The sequence below is a fragment of the Lates calcarifer genome, linkage group LG18, assembly GCF_001640805.2.
Source record: "Lates calcarifer isolate ASB-BC8 linkage group LG18, TLL_Latcal_v3, whole genome shotgun sequence".
Classification (NCBI taxonomy): Eukaryota; Metazoa; Chordata; class Actinopteri; family Centropomidae; genus Lates; species Lates calcarifer.
The window spans coordinates 6,328,917-6,347,781 of NC_066850.1; the positions used below are offsets into that span (position 1 = coordinate 6,328,917).

General features: G+C 40.8%; 1 protein-coding gene across 4 annotated transcripts in view; it reads right to left on the reverse strand.

The window, feature by feature from the left end:
* Positions 1 to 18,865, reverse strand: part of plxna4 (plexin A4) — a 227,585-nt gene that overhangs the window by 63,550 nt on the left and 145,170 nt on the right. For all 4 annotated transcript variants that reach the window (XM_018670976.1, XM_018670973.1, XM_018670971.1 and 1 more), the window contains 2 exons: positions 17,758 to 17,858; positions 1,761 to 1,884 (listed from right to left, as the gene is read on the reverse strand). In XM_018670976.1, the coding sequence (XP_018526492.1) occupies positions 1,761 to 1,884; positions 17,758 to 17,858 (225 nt within the window). The remainder of the gene's footprint in view (positions 1 to 1,760; positions 1,885 to 17,757; positions 17,859 to 18,865) is intronic.

Sequence of the window (18,865 nt, forward strand, 5' to 3'; positions counted from 1 at the left end):
TTTCTTAGAACGGGTCTGATTTCAGCAGTAAAGTGTCTGTGTTTCTGTCAAGAATGCCTTAGCTTATCTTTCCAAACAAATATTTAATAACACAAAGGTCAAGGAGGAACCCCTGTCTGTCTGGCAGAAGCCTCTGCTCTGCAATCAGTTGGATGGGAGATCTGTGGCATAGCCTTTGGGTAAAGCCTGCTCACTGGAAAAAGGTTAAACACTCTAAAGGCTCAGCTTGAGCAACATCTCACACACACACACACACACACACGCACACCCAATGAATATCATTAAAGTGATGCAGAGGTGTACCTCAGAAAATCAACACCTCATGTGACCCTCGGAGCAACATGGATGGAGAATAGTCATTCAGGCTCGACCTCAGAAAATCATATTGGATATTTATGTACTTGGTCCCTGAGGATCAAAACCATTTCCAAAATATCATTAAATAGGAAATGGGAATTGAAATGTGACATCACTTAAGGTGGTTAAGGTCAGTGGGATTTTTGTAATTCAGTGTTATAACCTTTGAAATATCAAGAAATCAACACACGTGATATGGATAAAGAAAAAGCTTTGGAAGATATAAAATAGCATAATTTGCACAGGCACTGTCAATCTTCTCCTGGATCTGCAGTAAACATACCACACAGTAAACATACCACACACACATACCCAAAGGGATACACACATGTAGGTGCACACATACACAGCCACTTAAAAACATTAGAAGCAGCCCGTTCCTGTTCCAGTGAAAAATAATCCATCAAATTAGGAATGGGCCTTTAGCGGAGGTGACATCTGGTGCAGTGCAAGGGGATACGTGAAGAAACAGCCACAGGTCTATATGATTAATTTCACCCAAATGCAGCACATGCTTAATTGGTTAACAAAGTATAGTCATTAAAGTCTGCTTATGACAATATAACCACCAAATAGTATCATGGTATAAATGACATTGCATCAGTATTAAATCACATTCTCTCCTAACTAATTTAAGTCTCAACAAGTGTTTGCATTTCTCCAACTCCTGAAGCGAGATATTTTTTGTTGCAATGGATCACAGGTCCTTGCACACTAATCAATACCCTTAAAAAACCATAAAGCATTCAGAGCCTTTAAATCTGGCAGCTGTTTTAGAATGAAATGTCCAGGGGAAAAATGGCGCATTTAGCTGCCAACAGTCACAATAAACACAGCTGAGCTAAACTGTGTGCTGTTAATGACTGTTGACATTTGTTGGGAAGAGTATTTCAGTGGACAGGACTGTAAGTTGTGAGGTCAGGATTTGAAGGATGCATGTTGGCAGGCTGTAAAATGATGTAAAGCAGGATTACAGAGTTAACACTGGCTACTAATCAGTATCTAGAGCATAATTACATCGCATTACAAATTATGCTTGAGTGTGTAATATTGTCAATCTGCCAGACAAGATTTTCTCACTAGTAACACATTCAGCAATCTTCAGTTTACTGCAATATGGCTCCATTAAAACAAATGCTTGCTTTAAGAGTTTTTATTCGTATTGAGAAATATATTGAATCACAAGGCACAAGGAAGAAGCATAGTAATAAAACAATAAGGTAATGGCAACTAATATTTGTCAGAACATCTGAAAAGAAGAGGAACTACAACAATGCAGGTTAGATGAAGAATATTTAACTAAATAAGGTAAAATTATGATATGGCAAACACTGTGCAACTACTCAAACCTTTACAAAACAGGTCATTGTTTTTGTGTATGGGTAATGTTTCTATCCACTCACCGTGACACTAAACTGGGACACTGAGATGTTGTTTGGGTGAACACTGAGACGCACACACTGCTTGATGTCCGATGCAAAGCGCCGGGGCTCTGATGAGCGCTCACATTTCTCCTTTCTGGCACACCTGGAAAAAAAAACACAACAGAGAGGGTGTTATTCACAGATTACAAATTCACATGCATGCGCATGCACATACGTGCACATAGTAATCCGACCAGGGCTTGCCCCTTTCCACCTGTTGGCACCAGGGAAAAGGAGAATGTCCCTCTGCTCCCTGACAGACAGAGTTAGACACATTTATCATATTTCCTCTCTGGCAGCGCACTCGCTGCAGTGGCCAGTGAATTGAAACCCTGTCTCTGGAGGGTGGGAACAGTTGCATTTAAAACAATGGTCGCTCTATATGTGGAAGTGGAACCGGTCCGCTGGGAAACAGGTAGCCCTCGTCTTTGTAAAGCTGTCTTAATGACTGGCATTCATGGGCAATGCCAAGTGCAGGTGGAAATGTGGATGTTGGTGGGGGGCAGGGATGGATTCCTCTCCCTCTTAATACCAAACCAGGTGGTCTAATCCAGTCCATTAAAGTGGTTTTGGGAGTTAGAGGACAGGACCCTTTGTGTTGTAAGAGAAACTTACTGGCTCCTGTTCCAAACACTATCCCATGATATACTGCAGGGTATTTCCCAGTAGTCTGAACATCTAAATAGGCTTGTGGGTATGTGAGGTGGGTATGAGAGCTGCAATTCATGCCCACTAACTAGTGCAGTGGAAGGTGTATAACTCAAGTATTACAGCAGAGGTGGCTGACAAAACACTGATGAAACAAAGTTGTTGATAAATGTATGTCCGGTGAGAAATTCTGTGAAAAATATACCTCAACCATTTATTCTTCTCGAAACACACACCCACACACTCTTCCTCTCATCTAATCCCCTCATAAACTTATTCAAGTTTAATCCCCTATTGATTTAGACAAAAACTTGCAGCGCAATTAACAACCTGGCAAATCCAGAGAGTGCCCTCCAACTCCTTTAGAGACATAAAAGAATGAAAAGAAAGGAAGAGGTCGTAATGAATGAATGAAAGAAAGACTTTCGAGGCGTTTGACGTCTGAGATGCAGTAATACCTTATGCAGCAAGAAGCTTTTTATCCTGAATTAAAGATTGAGGGAGGGTGGGTTTTGACCTGACATGAGTATTGTAAAGTTAAGCGGCCTAACATGCTGCAAAGAAGACAGACATAAAGAAAAAGAAAGGAAATAATCTGTTTTAGAGAGGGGGAGAACAGGAAGAGAGGTAAAGAGTGCGAGAGAGAGACAGAGTGGAAAGGAAAGCAAAAAAGAAGCAAGATTTAAAGGAAGGCAACCATTGTTGGCTTTCTGTGAAGCTTTCCGTGCTAAGCTGGTTTGAGTAGGGGTTTAATCGCTTCAGGTTCCTTTGTGTTTCTCTATCACTCCTGTCTGTTCCTCCTTTTCTAGTCCTGATTTAATAAGACCACATCATATAAGTACCTCCAGGCAAACAACCCACACAGAAAACCCACAAATGCACACTTGCACCTACAAATATACATATAATAAACATCAACACTCAGTTTGCTTTCCTGCATACCCACAGGTCTGCTGTTTACACCAAGGGGAAAAGTAACACTGTAAAAGATATTTTGTGTAAATGTTTGCCTTGTATGTGCTTTTTGTGTTTGTATCATGATGTTTCTCTTTGTGCTCATTCCTTTACAGTGTCCCTGCATATTGTGTTTTGGTAGAAAAACCTCAAAATTATGTCAAAAAGACTGGAAGTGTTGCATTATTAGCATTTACTGGCATGGTTTCTGTGAGTGATTCATCATTATGAGTGAATAATGAATGGGTAAATAGAGGTTTATTCCACTCCATCAATTTATAACTCTCTCTCTCAGAGACAAACACATACATAGTAAATATATATCTAAATGCTGTCCTGTTCAATATCTTAAGACAATTACATAACATTTTATTGATTCCTGAGGGATGTTGAGAGTAGTGAAATATTAATATAGAGAAAATACAAAGGATATATAATAGACACTGTGTTGTTTATTACACAAAGTGTTTGCTGCTTTTTTACTTTCAATTTTAGCCACCACTGCTCCTTTTTTCAGCTTTAAGTGTTGTTTGGTCATGTCTGACATCAGATGACATGGATCAGCCCACTTGCAATTCAGGCCTTTGGAATATTGCTAGAAGCTATGACACTGATTTAAAATTTAAAGATAGGAATTGTCAGACCTTTTCCAGCTGGCTCATACCTGAAGCTGAACTGGCTAACTTATGTTTAGTTACATCAAAATTTAAAGTCCATTTAAAAAATGTGTTCCTATTATTTTATTCACACCTTTCCATGGTTGTTTACCACATTGGGAGGGATGCTGTGGAGGCACTGGGTAAATGTGACAGAGATCCCAAGTAGTATTTTGATTTATGAGGGTTGATAAATGCTTATGTTACAACCTTGTATGGCTCAGGTTTATGACATCATCTCCATGAGATGCTAGATGCTGTAAATAACAGAGAAGTGCAGAACAGTAAGATGAAGATACAGGGACACAGTGCGACACTGTCTAGCTTTAAGCTATCAACATTTTTAGGTTGGGTTTTTATGTGTGTGAGTCACAATGTGTGACGTTTACTAGAAATAATTACTTTTGTGAAGATCTGCAGCCAAAACGTTTTATCATCTGTAGACTTTTATAATGTATCTTAATATAGTTACAAGCCAACAAGACATAATGAGGCAATGTAAGTTGATGAGAGCAAAAACTGACCCTGGCGTAACTTGACTGGGGCTTGCTAATACATTATCATTAGTTAGGGTATATCACTCTGCTCTAAAAAGAGGACAGGGGCCAATTTGTTTTGCTTGTTATGCAAATGTGCAGTAAACATGGACATTTTCTTGAAAAACAAACATCCTGCAATGAAGGACATCAATCTCAGGGAGGCTCAGTGATCCCAAACTCTCAAGGATCACTCTCCCACTTCCACTGAGTGAGTCAATGTTTGACCCCCCTCTCCCAGATTAAGTTTACAACTTACGCACATTCAGAGAATGCAATCTGATTCTCTGTAGAGGTAGAGGTTATGCATTTTGCCCTCTATCCTGTCATGGTGTTTGGAATGCCAGTTTTTACTGTGTATATTTTTTACTTTCCTTCACATACTTCACCAAGTCTGAAATGTCATATTAGTCATAAAAAGAGGTGGTAGTGCAAGTGTATCGCAAGTACTGGATTCCCTCTGTTTATCTATGGAGATGTCATATAGGCCTGCAGAGGCTCTAAGTTTCATCTCATTGTCAGAGTCACTCAGTCACAGACTTGCTGGGCAGGATGAAACAGCCAACAGGTCGAATGATTTGCTTTTGCATCCCAGACATGGAGTATGCAGGCAGGCCTTTTCATCCCTCTCCCTCCCTAAGGGATGGGCAACGGCACCACTACAAAAAAATGCAGGCTTTTGTCAATGAGACTACTGCAATGGCACAGTGGAGAGCTCTGTGACAGAGGGCTACACCAATATTACATGGGGTATTCTAGAAAAAATTGGTTCTGAGTTAACTTTTTTTTTTTAAGTTATTTTTTGGGGCTTTTTTGCCTTTACTGACAGGACAGTGGAGAGTTGAGTTAACTTTTTTGGCAGTTCAATGCAATGTCATTCCCCAGCTGCTTACCTCACAAATAAACATCAAGACAGGAGAAAATTACTGCTGCCATGGCAAATTTCCAGAGACATACAGCTGGTGGAGAAGGATGGATTATAGTGTGGTCTCTTGGCATATTATAAATGTTCATGTTCAAACTGGACTTTCAAGATGTCCACACTTATGCAACCATCTTGCATAATTGCATTGCGGGGCAAAACACTCCTTCAATCACTGACTCTACATTGATTACTTGCTTTTCAGTCTTTCCTGATAAACCCTTATGTTTATGTTCATTCTCCCTAGTATATCAGCAGAAAACCCCACTGACATACTGGTAGGTTTTAGAAGTGGTCTTGCATCCTGACTGAATGTCTCACAAATGTGGGACAATGTGTAAGACATATACACATATTGATTTGGATCCACACTGCTGTGAAGGGGAATTTATGTAGCTGCTCTGGCTGATTTGGGCCCTCAGTGAAAGGATATTGAAGATAATGCCGTACATGGTTTAGTTGATGTAAGAGGTGGGCATTATCAGAGCAAAGCACTGGATAATTGTTTTCAATTACTATCCAGACAGACCTTGAAAGAAAAAAAGATTGCATCGTTTGTAACAATATGAAACAATCCCACCCTTTGTAAACATAGAAGAATAGACCATTTAGAGAACCCCAGAAATCAAAGCGATTTAGATTTCAAATAACAGTCATAAAAAGCCTGACTGTGGCTATCTTTTTTGTGGAGAATTACACGTCCAACATCTCTTCATTTGGTTAGTAAACACTGTTGTTGTGCAGAGCTGTTTGACTGACTGGCAATGACACGTTATGAGAGAGCGAGCTGAAAGGATTAGATTGGCCCTGAATGGAAACTAATCTGCACTCTTGTTTCTCCCAGCCTTTGATAAGGTGACACAATTAGAGTGAGACTGTGGAGAGGGCAGAGATGGATTTTTAGCCTCTGCAATTGTTGCTGATGAGGCTGTCATGGCCATTCAAAGCTGGATAGTGTTGTAGATAATATATTTCATCACACAATATTCATCATTTAGCCCTTTTGTTGATTTAATTGACCATAATGTTTAGAATACAAGATGATCCTATCATTCTGTGCAGTATGTGCACAGACCAAAAATATACATAATCAGCACTAAGATGATTTAATGAAATCGAACAGGTCTGATTCACTGCAGACCCTGTATCATACATATGTTTATCTTCAAACATGACTTTTAAAAAAAGGAGCAACACTGATCACCATTCATTCTTTGATTTGTAGTTTGGGTATGAAAACATTCACCAGTATAATGAGACAAACTGTAAACGACTAAGAATGAAATAAAAAGAACAAGGAGAAAAAGCATTCAAAGAGCAGAGCTTTGTTCATGTGGGTAACTGGGGAAAATAAAAAAATACCAAAATTTAAACAGAGTAACTCTAGAAAGAGTAATGAAGTTCACCTTTCAATATAATGTAGTGTCATGGCAACAAAAAATAAACACAATAACCAAAGTCAGTATCAAGGCACTGTATTCTTTGGTATTTTGACAGCATGGGAACAAAATATAATTCCAAGCTTGATCCCTTGTGGCTGAAACTAGTGGAGTATCAGTGGGGCACAGGTTGCAGGGCTCAGGGGAGCGTAGAGAGATATATATACTAAAGAGAGGGTGCAGGTGTATCTGGCCATGTGAGACTCCAGGTGTAATGCATAGCTAATGTGAGACATGGAGAAGGTCAAGCAGGCTGGGAAATGAAAGCTATTAAATTCTCACAAAGCTGAAGTCCAGGCATCCTCAGCTTTATCAAATGCTCATGTCACTGGAAGTACACAAGCACACACATGCACACACAAACACACACACGCACCGACACATGCACACGCACATGCGCACACACATTAAGTAAAACATAAGCACAGACATATAAATGTTCAGCATGTACATACAATCTGTGTATATATACACTGTGTATACACATACAATATCTCATACATATCTGCATATTCGTGTACACGAGCAAACAATAAAACCTCCTGCAGACTTTTTAAAGTATTTTTTTGTATATCACACAACTGCTCACTACCATGCTGTTTGTGGTAAATCAATGCACAACAAACAGGCACTCTGTCGTCCAGCTGAAACCCAATTACCATACTACCCATGCATCATCAGACACTATATGGAATCCTATACATACTAATAGCCTGAGGTTGTATAAGTTGCTATAGAGCAGGACCTGTGGCAGATTCAGTCAAATGACACAAACCTACATTCAACTAGGCTACATCTCTCACTTGTACATGTACACGCATGCACGCAAACACACACACACACACACACAAAAGTCAGTGTGCCCCCCTGTACTATCATTAAGAGTGGTGGTCCACAGAGCAGAAATCCGCATGGAGGGACTGGTGGGAGAGTCATTACCTGGCCCACTGGCCATGACCCTGTTTCTCCCATTTGTGAACAAACACAAACACACACACACACACACACACACACACACACACCACTGTCTGTCTTATAAGCCTATACCCAAAGACACAGAAATTGCAAAGTGGCTGCCCCCAGGTCTAGAAATCTCTGAGCCATCCCCTTTACGTACTTCCAAAGCAAGAACACCGGCTGAGCGGAAAATTACACAGTAACACTGCTGCTGAGGGTCTGCACCAATATAAAGCCATATAAGATGGAACAATCTCTAAAACATATATATTAAAAGAGTGGGGAGAGGCAGAGAGGGAGTCTAATTTTGTCAATAAATGTTCCATAAACAGTTGAATAAAATGAAGGCTATTACCATTTATTATTTCCAACAACCTCCATAAATTCCACATTTCTCTCTCATGCACACAAACAGCAGAATAGATTGGCAGCATCAATCTGGTCCTCTGGCCAAACAAGAAGCAGCTGTTTCCCTCTGCAGTGACTTTTGGTGCCTCGCACTCCACCACACAATTTTAGCAGCTGCCAAAGCCATGCCACCAATTTTCATCACTTCATCTCTCTCTTTCTCTTTCTCTTTCTCTCTTTCTCTCTCTCTCTCTCTCTCTCGCTCTCTCTCTCTCTCTCTCTCTCTCTCTCTCTCTCACACACACACACACTTCCAAACAAACAATCCCCTGGCCTATTTAATGGTATGGTAGTGTGGCAGCCTTATTAGGCTGTTTATCTAGCATGTGATGCCACTGCTGCCCCTGAAGATGTCATTAGGCCAGGTTCTCTATATTAAACAGCTTTATCTGCCTGGCTCGGAGGGAAGTTGGTATATGTGTTTCTGAGAGGCAGGAAGGTTAAAGAGGGTGACAAAGGAGATGTCATTTACAAAATTATTCATTATCTATACATCTTATCCAATAAGGGTTGCAGGGGGCTGGAGCCTATCCCAGCTCACACTGGTCAGGACACACATTTACAAAATTAACTTTTTGGGAATTCTTTACCTGAATTATTGAGTTGTTTACGAATTTCTGAAAACACAAATTAGACAATAAATGAGTATTGTGTTAGTCAGCTGGTTATTTGTATATCTTGATCGCATTCATGTACCTGTTTACTTTTAAATGTCCATGGGAGTTCTAAGATTACTCACTCTTTATTTGCATTTAAAGATGACAATATTGAACTAACATGTTAGTTTAGATGGCATAAGACAGTCAAAGGATCTAAAAGTTAATACTTGGAATTTCCAATCAGGTCATATATCAATGCCCCATTTATTACTGCGTCAAAACACAACCTGACCTCACATTGAAAAAATAAAAGCCCAGACACTGACAAGGGAAAATAATAGCTTATCATTACACTGCATCTACAGTGTTTCCCAAGGTATTTGTGAACTGAAGTCTTCGTTTGATGATGTTTTTTTTAACTGCCCCTGAGGATGACAGTGCAGGGCACTGGAGGACTGTTTTTCAATGGGGTCTCAATAGTGGATTTGGCTTTTATCTTCCCGTATATTGTGTTATGATCCTACATGTGTGCAGCTGCAGATGGCAGCGTTTCATTCAATGAGGTGTGTCTATTCACAGCCAAAAGGAAGTTTCTTACTCTGGATGAGATGACACAAACGTGTGAAGTGTGTGAATGCAGCGTGTCAGGACTCATACAGATGCGTCTAATATTAATTACATATAATATATAATTATAGTACATATAAACATTTATGCCTTGAGGACACATGCAGTGTTTTCTGGTAAAAAACTGAGAATGTAACCTAAACATAGGGTACTTTTTAGTCCCAGGATAACACATCTGCTGCAGGACAACCAGACCCTGCACATGCAGTGTTGCTTGAGTCCTGTTGAGGAATGACTGTCTTGGCATGTATGAGTGATCTCAGTGACAATACTATATGACATAAATACTGAAAAATCAGTGGGGATTACTGTTGCATTATGTAACATGGTTGTCATATTCTCACTACGTTGCTGTTGCCATAACAACAGCTATGTCAAGGGACATGTGAGGTGACCTGCGTGGGTGCCCTCTCCCAGGGGTGTTCTCTATTATAGTCAAGATGGACTCTATATGTTTGTGTTTTTACCCTCATATCCTCCACTAGAGTACCTGCTTCTAGAGTTTAATTTATGTTCTTCACTGGAAGATTTCTCACTCCCTCTCTCTTTCTCTTTTGTCTTACTCACCCCTTTCATCACCATATATCTTCACTTTCTTTGACTGTCAACAGATCTCTCATTCATCCTCTCTGTCTGTCAGTCCCTGTGTCTGACTCTCGCTCTGGTGGACAAAAGCAAGACACCTTCCCCACTGTGAGTGTGTGTTTGTGTGTGCATGTCCATTTCCCAGCGTTTCCCTGTGTGTGGTGGGGTGACAATAGGTGACAGTGAGCAATGGTCCTGACTTAAAAGTGGGCGTGCAGCTGTGTGCTTGTGCGTGCAGGGCTAGAGCAGATTGGTTTCTGTGTGTGTGTGTGTGTGTGTGTGTGTGAGAGCGTGTTTTCACACTATGATGGTGACAGTTGAGAGGGAACTGGGAGGTGTAGCACTCCGTTCCATCCTGATGCCCCTGTCACTTCTTGGCCTTGTTCCCTTCCCTCAACTTCCCTTAGCATCCAGCAAGAGGTGGTGGGTGTGTGTGAGGGGGTGAAACCAGTCACCCATACTCAAGGGATGGCCACCCTCCCCTGGGCACAGACATCAGAGCAAGAGCCATGGATGCAAGGATGCAAGATCAAAGAAACAACTTTGAATAAATTTAACTTTGAGAGCTGACCAGGTCATTTTAGCACTCTTTAAAACCAAGTCCGGCTCCTCCACTTGGGAATATTAGGCTGAGCAGTGTATTGTCATGGCTGCAACTAATTGTACTTAGCTTAAATTGTGATGCAAGGACCAGCATCTTGGCTCTGTCATGAGACTAGGAAAGTTCATTTCAGATATTTATGCTTGTCCTAATTGCTTTCACCTGTCTGTTATTTCACCAATAAACTTCATTTGTTTTGAATTTTATGTCAATAACACTTCCATCTCTGCATTTAAAACAGGCATCTATCAAACAAACATTACATCACATTACATATGAAAAGTCAGCCTACTAGCTTAGCCTGATAGCAGGTAATATTTTTACTTAATGTGGCTGCTCTCATGTCAGATGTATTACTGATAGTGGAAGAACTCTTTTGGTGTAAACAATTCCTTTCCCTGCCAACAGTATGTTTCAAAGCACTTATGGCTATCTCCAGGGGAGGCTGGTGGTCGCCACAACCAAACACAATGCGTCCCTGGTAGCATGCTAATTGTGGCACTGCAGTTTAATTAGAATTAGTGTGGCATACCACAGTAATGAGCACACTGAGGTAACGGATGACTGTGAACACAGCAACAGGTAGCGATGGTGCAGAATTAATATGAGAGAGAGAGAGGTGAAGGAGAGAAAGAAAAACCATTCAGTGGATCTGCCAATTAGCTTTTCCCTTCGAAAGGTTATTCATTTGACAGCACCAAAGATGTCCTGGGAATACAAAGGATTTAGAAGACAAGAGGCTTTGCAGCATGACTTGCAAGTTTTATCAGCCATTTTGTGTGTTTACTTATGACTTCTTGAACTATGTTGTACCATCCTAATAAGCTTGTACATATGTTTGACAACAGTTTATCAAGGTGTGATTGTGTGACTCTAGCACACAACTTCAAAAAAGTATTTAGATTTATCTTCTGTTCATTTTGATAAACAGAGTCTACTCCAAAGGAAAATGTAAGAGGCAACTATGCAAAATGTGACTGTATGAGCTATCATTCAGAATCAAACCCATAACATTTTCAAGTACACAGTGGATGTCTGGGTCCACTGATTCATAAGGACTTCCCCTGTATATCACAGTTTACTTCTAGAGGTTTACTATTGATTGTACAGACAGACCTTCTCTAATGAACTAGAAGAAGGTATTTGCCTGTGGTCAGTGGCACAGATGATTTTACTGTCCCCAATCTACTTCAGGGACGAGGGATCGATGTTTATGAGTGTTTGGAGGAAGAGAGGAAAGGAGCTAGATGGAGTGGGAGCATGATGCTGTTTATGGGTAAAACATGCTTCTGAACACAAAATGTACTACAATCTGACACACACAGATGATGTGTACACATGCACAAGAATGTAAAATAGAGTAAAATACACCAAAACACACACTGAAACTGATGGATAAATGAATTAATACAGACTGGGACTGGATTGGTGGAAGCACAGACACACAAACACGCTCACACAAACACAAAAAATGAAATGTATCATAAGCCTGCTGGATATGGACTGTGATTTGAATGATAGTGAAGACAGGAAGAGGGTAGAATGAGAAAAGAAAATGAAAAACTGAGAAAAGGGGAGAAAGGGAAAATGATTTCAGCACTCTGGGAATATTGCCACTATCGCAGGCAAAAGCAAGAGATTGAGATATGTCAAACCAATTATTAATGTGAAGATACTGCAACATTAGCGCCACTTGTTCCAAATTGACACTGGTATCAGAGTAATGTGAGATATTCTCAACATCCATGCCAAATGTGATGACATTCATTTTGACAATGCTACTTCTCCAAATATGGTTTCCAATCTGTCTGGCTGTCACACGTGACAGGCGCGGTGACAGCCTAGTTAACCACTTACAAAACTGACAGCTGACAGACCGGCATTAGGGGAGGTAACATATCCATAATGTAGCTGTAACATTTCTGACACACTGGGTCGTCGCAGAAGTGCCTCTACCTTGCTTGGAGGGACCCAAGTATGGATGAAAACCGCACAGCAAAATGAAAAATACATCATGTCTGACTGGCTTCATACTGTAAATAAACAAAACAGCAAGACATGAAACCCCAGGGTTTCGCTGAACGGAACAAGTATTAGCAAATTAGTCAAGTTTTGACAATCACAGGAAAGTGATTTTAAAATGGCTCATTGCAGTGTGTTTTACAAATACTGTTCTTACTAGGTCATATATCACATAACTAGGATTTTACATTGATATATGCAGAATACCAAGAGGTCATTTTTTTCCAATTAATATGCATAAAATAAATAAGTATTTATGGTTGCCACTGTACATATGTGTCTTTTACACACTCCCTTAAAGGTAATCCTCTGTAAGAATCCGTCATGAGGTTTTGATTGACAGAGTACGACATCTAATGTCAGTGGTAAAAGAGTGGAAAGAAGGGGGAATGATGAAAAGGAGGGGCTGATATGAGGGGAAACTTTCCTTTCACCTGCCGAGCTAGACAGGCATTAGCATAAGTTGTGCATCTCAGCGGTAGAGAGCATGAGTCCTGAGTTTGATAGGCCAAGACAGTTTGGTTGACAGGTGAGGCTTCAGGTTTATAGTGGCAGAGCTCACTGCAGGGAGTGGGGTGGGGGGTACAAAGTTTCTTAGTGGGCTTGAAAAATATAGAGAGGAATTTGTCTATACATAGCGAATACATATACATATTCAAAGTCGCTTGTTAATTATTGAAGACGTTTGCCTTAATAAATAAATGGTCAGTGTTTTCAAGGACAATAACTGCTATCAGACAAACACACACACAAACACATTCACACACACACACACACACACACACACACAAACACATTCACACACACACACACACACACACACACAAAGGTGTACCATCCACTCCTGTTGATTTCCTCCCCTGTACTATTGATTGCCTTTCTCCTCTTCCCCTGGTGTTCTCTCTAACAGCTCCTCTCACTGATCTATAGAGTAAATAAAGGCAATGCTGGGAGTAGGGGGCAGAGAGGGGGAGGGGGGGAGAGAGAGAGAGAGAGAGAGAGAGAGAGAGAGAGAGAGAGAGAGAGAGAGAGAGAGAGAGAGAGAGAGAGAGCTTGCTTGCAATTCTGTTTGCTCTCAGACCAGTGAGGTGATTTCAAGGTTGATTGGGAACAACAAACTATCTGGAAGAACACTTTGAAGAGGAACTGCATGCCATCCTTCCCCTCAACACCCCTCCTTCCAGCACAGACTAAGTGTGGGTGGAAGAGTATATGTGAATTCTAAGAGTTCCCTGAGTTTTGGCCTTTTTGCTATATGTTATTAAAGATGCATGGTTTAAGCCTTTGGTCTATAATCAGGGCACTAGGCAGGGTGCCTGTTTTTATTCCTTGTAGAAATATCTTTAACCTTGGCTGAGCCAGGGAAAACATTTCACAAGATAGCATTGCCTCCATTATAATATATATTTAGAAATATATATATATCTGTTGTTGCTTTTCTCTGTTGGCCTTTCAACATCAAATTGCTGTCATTCACTTATGGGTGTTCATCCATTGGTTTTCCCTTTGGCTACATGCCATAATATCAGGCTAATCAATTCAAGTTATGACTGAGCAGGACTCCTGACCAATTGGAGACATGGAGGCAAGCATGACAGGGGTTTGCATTTATAGTTTATTAAGTCTTATTTTGGTAAAAATACATATATTTACTATGCACACAGTGTACATGTTAATAGAGGACTCTTGGAAGCTGCACAAGTCCATGTTGTTTGGCTGTAATTCAATTACTCTCACTTTTAGATGACCTTATGTCCATAAAGTAGTTTTTGTTAAAGATCTGTTGATTCAGTTGCATGATAAATTTATAGGCTGTGGTGCTGCTGGACTGCATTGCATTATGTTGACAGATGTTCCTATTATTTTGTTCACCACAGTCGTATATGCATCCTTTCTTTCTTCAACTTTCTTTATCTTTCAGCACATTCAAATTGTATATAGCAATACTTGTAGTATATTTCTCTGTAGGGGTTTGGATGGTGGTCAGTCTGTTGATTTCAGAGACTGCAAATGTGATGACAGAGGAGATTCATGATAAAAGGCAAATCGAAAAAACAAATGAAAAATGTTCTCTTTGGATGTTTTTTTAATGACCTGCTGGGAAGTCTTCTGTTATAGGGTTCAGGCATGTTAATGGTCTTACACCTCTACTGACCTCACATGACATTAAATGCACATGATTAAATAAAGGGGACGTGGAGAAAGAAATGGGAAGGAGACATGCACAATCCTTATGAACCATTTTATCCGCCTGGGGAGTTTGCTCAGGGACAATCAAAACATATTTCTTTAAGGCCCTGTCATCTCAGTGTGTGTTTTTATGTGGTGGCCACCTGATTATTTACAATTATCCCCAAGAGATCAGACAAAACTGACCTGTAGGGAAAAAGTGGCATGTTTACACAGAATATATATGACTGTGGGTGCAATATATACTGTATGTATCACATCCAGCACATTCATTAAGTACATTGCTAACCCAATGTGGGTTAGCTAGATTTTCCACACCCAGTCTGTCCACTTGATTTTGTCTGTCCAAAGCTTACTTAATATTAAAAAGTGTTCTGCATTTGACAATTAGTCTAACACAGAATACTGGGTACTGCTCATCTGTCGAACACCCCAGACTTTGATAACAATCAAGAAAAATATCAAATGAGTATGTGACCATTGACTCTATTTTAGAGTTATTTTATTTTCTGTTCTAGTTGAAGGCTACATTTGGTTTAACAGTCAAAAAATGTAAATTTTGTAAGAAGCTGACTTAAGTAAACAGGGCTAACAAAATAAATATGCCAGGTGGTGAATAGAACAGAATGACAAATAGCAGGGAAACAGAGGTGATTATAGAGCGGTCATAAAGCCATGGCTGCCTTGTGGAGGTGGAGCTTGAGGGAGGGGTTGAGTTACACCAAGACCCAGTTAAGAATTCACAAGCTGGTGGTTGGAGAGTGGTGAGGAGGGGAGACTTTGGGAAAGGTACACCTGTGGTCGATCAGTCACATTGTGTGGTTGTGCATTTTAAGTGTTTGTGTGCCAGAAGGGTGAAGGAGAGGCAAACTGTGCATCCAACTGACAGGAGGTGTGAGCACATGCACACCGCTCACAACCTTTCTGTCCCTCACACACACACACATACACACATAAACACAGCACACCTGTAATCTCCCCCTTCTGCCCTTGTGATGGTCAAACACCTAGACACCTGAGATCAACTCAAGTGGCATTTTGGTTATTTTCTTCTCTCTCACTCTCTCTGGGCTCGATTTTCATTTTGGCGACTTGACACTAATTCTCTAGCAAGAGGGGTCTGCCTATGTGTGTGTATTTCTGCCCTTGTGTGTATTTGTGTAAAGTGACGGGTGAGCTGAGGTGAGCCGATTTTATCAGGCTAAGTGTGACAGGCCAATCTGTGGCCACCCATTTACTCTGACTGGGAGGACGTCCAGGGTGTTAATGGATTTGTACACACACACACACACACACACAGAATCACACGTGTACTCACATGTGAGCCATACTCACTTACAGTAACAAATACTTAGATATGATTTAAATTGCAAGTGCAGTCCAAATGGCAAACCCTTAATTTGTGTTTTTTTTTTTCTTCACTGATCTTCATTCTTCTATTTCATCTCTGGACCACCATAAAGTTGATTCATGTTTGATTAAGTATAGAGTGGGATTCAATACAAGAAATTGTGATTAACATAAAACTTCTGGACTGACGAATTACACTTTCCTGCAATGGTGTATGTGTGTATGTGACTTTGCCTCCAACCTCTGGTTTGTGACCCATAACCCATCAGAGTGTGTCCTCTGTCTGCTAATGCACTTTCTACCCTGGAGACCTTAAACACATTCATCCTCTATTTCTCCTTCCTTCATGCTGCTGAACACAAACTTGGAGGGGGGTTTTCTTTTGCTCCAAAAATCTTCTCATTTGAAGAATTTACTAATCTTTATTTTTTAGTATTCTTCTTCCTTACCTTTCTCCCTTTGTCATCTTTCCATTAATCTATTATTTTCTATTTCTATGTCTCACCGTCTCCTCTCTTGTCCACTGTCCTTCCTTTCTGGGTTTCAGTGTGTGTGTGTGTCCCTCTCACACTCACACTGCTTCTCTGCCCTCGCCATGTCCTCTCAGTGCCAGCAGGGATGAAGGTGCTAAATGTACTCAGTCTCACTCACACACTTACACACACACATACATACACACACACTCTTTCTACCCAAGGGCACCAACACAAGAAACCAATTTTCAATTTACAGTGGAGTGGGAAATCTCCCTGCCCCCAGCAAGCACTATCTCCTACTCCAATCTTGAGGGACAAGGTTTTGACAGCAGCCGGGGTGTGTGAGAATTTGTGTACATGTGTGTGGATGTGTGTGTGTCGTACAGAGAATGATACACTGACAGACAAGCGTATAGGTAAAACAAGAAGAAAAATGCAGGAAAGAAAAAAGGTAAACAAGGCAGAGATTGAGTCAATTGTGCTTAATGAGGTAATCTCTGAGATCTCGTTCAGCAGTTTCCTACAATAATAGAAGCTATCACTCTCCTCGTAGTCAACGCCTGAAGTTTGGAGTGGTGCCCATTAGAGCCCTGGTAATGCCCGGCAGTGTCTGTGCTCTCACCAGGCTCTGGTTTCAGGGCTGGTAAACAATGCCAGTGGTTAGGTTTGGTAATGGATCTAAGAGGGGTGTTGGCACAAGGCCGAGCCCCAGGAAAGCAATCTGAGACTTGGCCTGGGTTGGTTAGAGGAGCCCCTGAATGCTCAAGGGCTGCAATGGATGGAGTGCTAGGCATGGGCCCAGGCATCATGGAGGTAGGGGAGGCTAACAACCCAAACACAGTACCCCCTGTCTGTTTACTATGTGGGAGGCTGAATGGGAAGGAAGTAAAAAAATATTTGTGTGGCTAAAGTGTAAAAAAGAAAACAAGAAAAATGCAACTGTACATGTGTGTTTCAGAGTGTTTGTATGTCAGAGTGGTCACAAATCTCTAACAGTGGCACTTACATGTTGTGCAGGACACACCAGCCACAGTGGGGATCTCCTGATCCAAGACATTCACTGCAGGTTGAGTACTGACCACAGGCCTCCACTGGTACCCTTGACAACTGCAGAGAGATATACAACAATGATTAAAAACCATGGAAAGACATTGAAAGTTTTTTTTATTTTTTCAATTTCCATTTTTCTATTTTCAAATGGACTGAAGATGAGCCACATTACCACAAGACAGAGAATGTGAAATGCCAGAGAAATGTCATGTTGACAGAAATCCAGTGTTTAGGTATGTCATGGGAGGACGTTGAACGTGATGGAGAATATACTATCTGCATGTGTGTGTGTGTGTGTGTGTGTGTGTGTGTGTGTGTGTGTGTGTGTTTTTGAGCAAGAGAGAAAGACAAATCAATGATAATAAATAAATAGATTAGGGGCTTCCTAATACTGTTTTCACATACTTGCCGGCTTACAAAACCCTCCTCAGGCTAGACAAGCATAATGAATTTCTATTCCATGTATACCCATTATTAACAGGTGATTCAAGACCTCAAAAACAGACTAAAAATAAGAGTGTGCAGGGAGCAGGAACTGTTGGATAATGGTAAATTTATGTGCTTCCTTACAGGTGTTGTATCTAATCTACTCTTAATGTAGCAGACAGCCTCCATAACATAAACATTGGTTTCAAGCACTATTACAGCTAAATGCATATTAATTGCAAAAACAAACAAACCAATCAAACTAATATGCAAAATGAGAATGCAAAGTACTTTGTACAGAACAGATTTTCATAAAAATGTTACTGGTTGACAGTTTCCATCTTTCTCCACTGGCTCCATATGGGAAATGTGGCCACTTGGGACAGCAGGCCATCTATTATGATATATAGCCCTGCCAATTCAAACTGGCATTGACTGGCACTGATTGGCATGGGCCTTGAGTGACCGAGCGCAAGGGGCAAAGCTGAGGTAGATCTCTGCCGTCCCCTCCTCCTGTCACCATGGTAACAGCATGGTGCAATAATAGGTGTTGCTGGCACTTTTGATTAATGAGCCGTCATTGGTGGATGACCGCTGTCACTCAGACTGCTCACTGATGACAACCGGGAAAGAGAGAC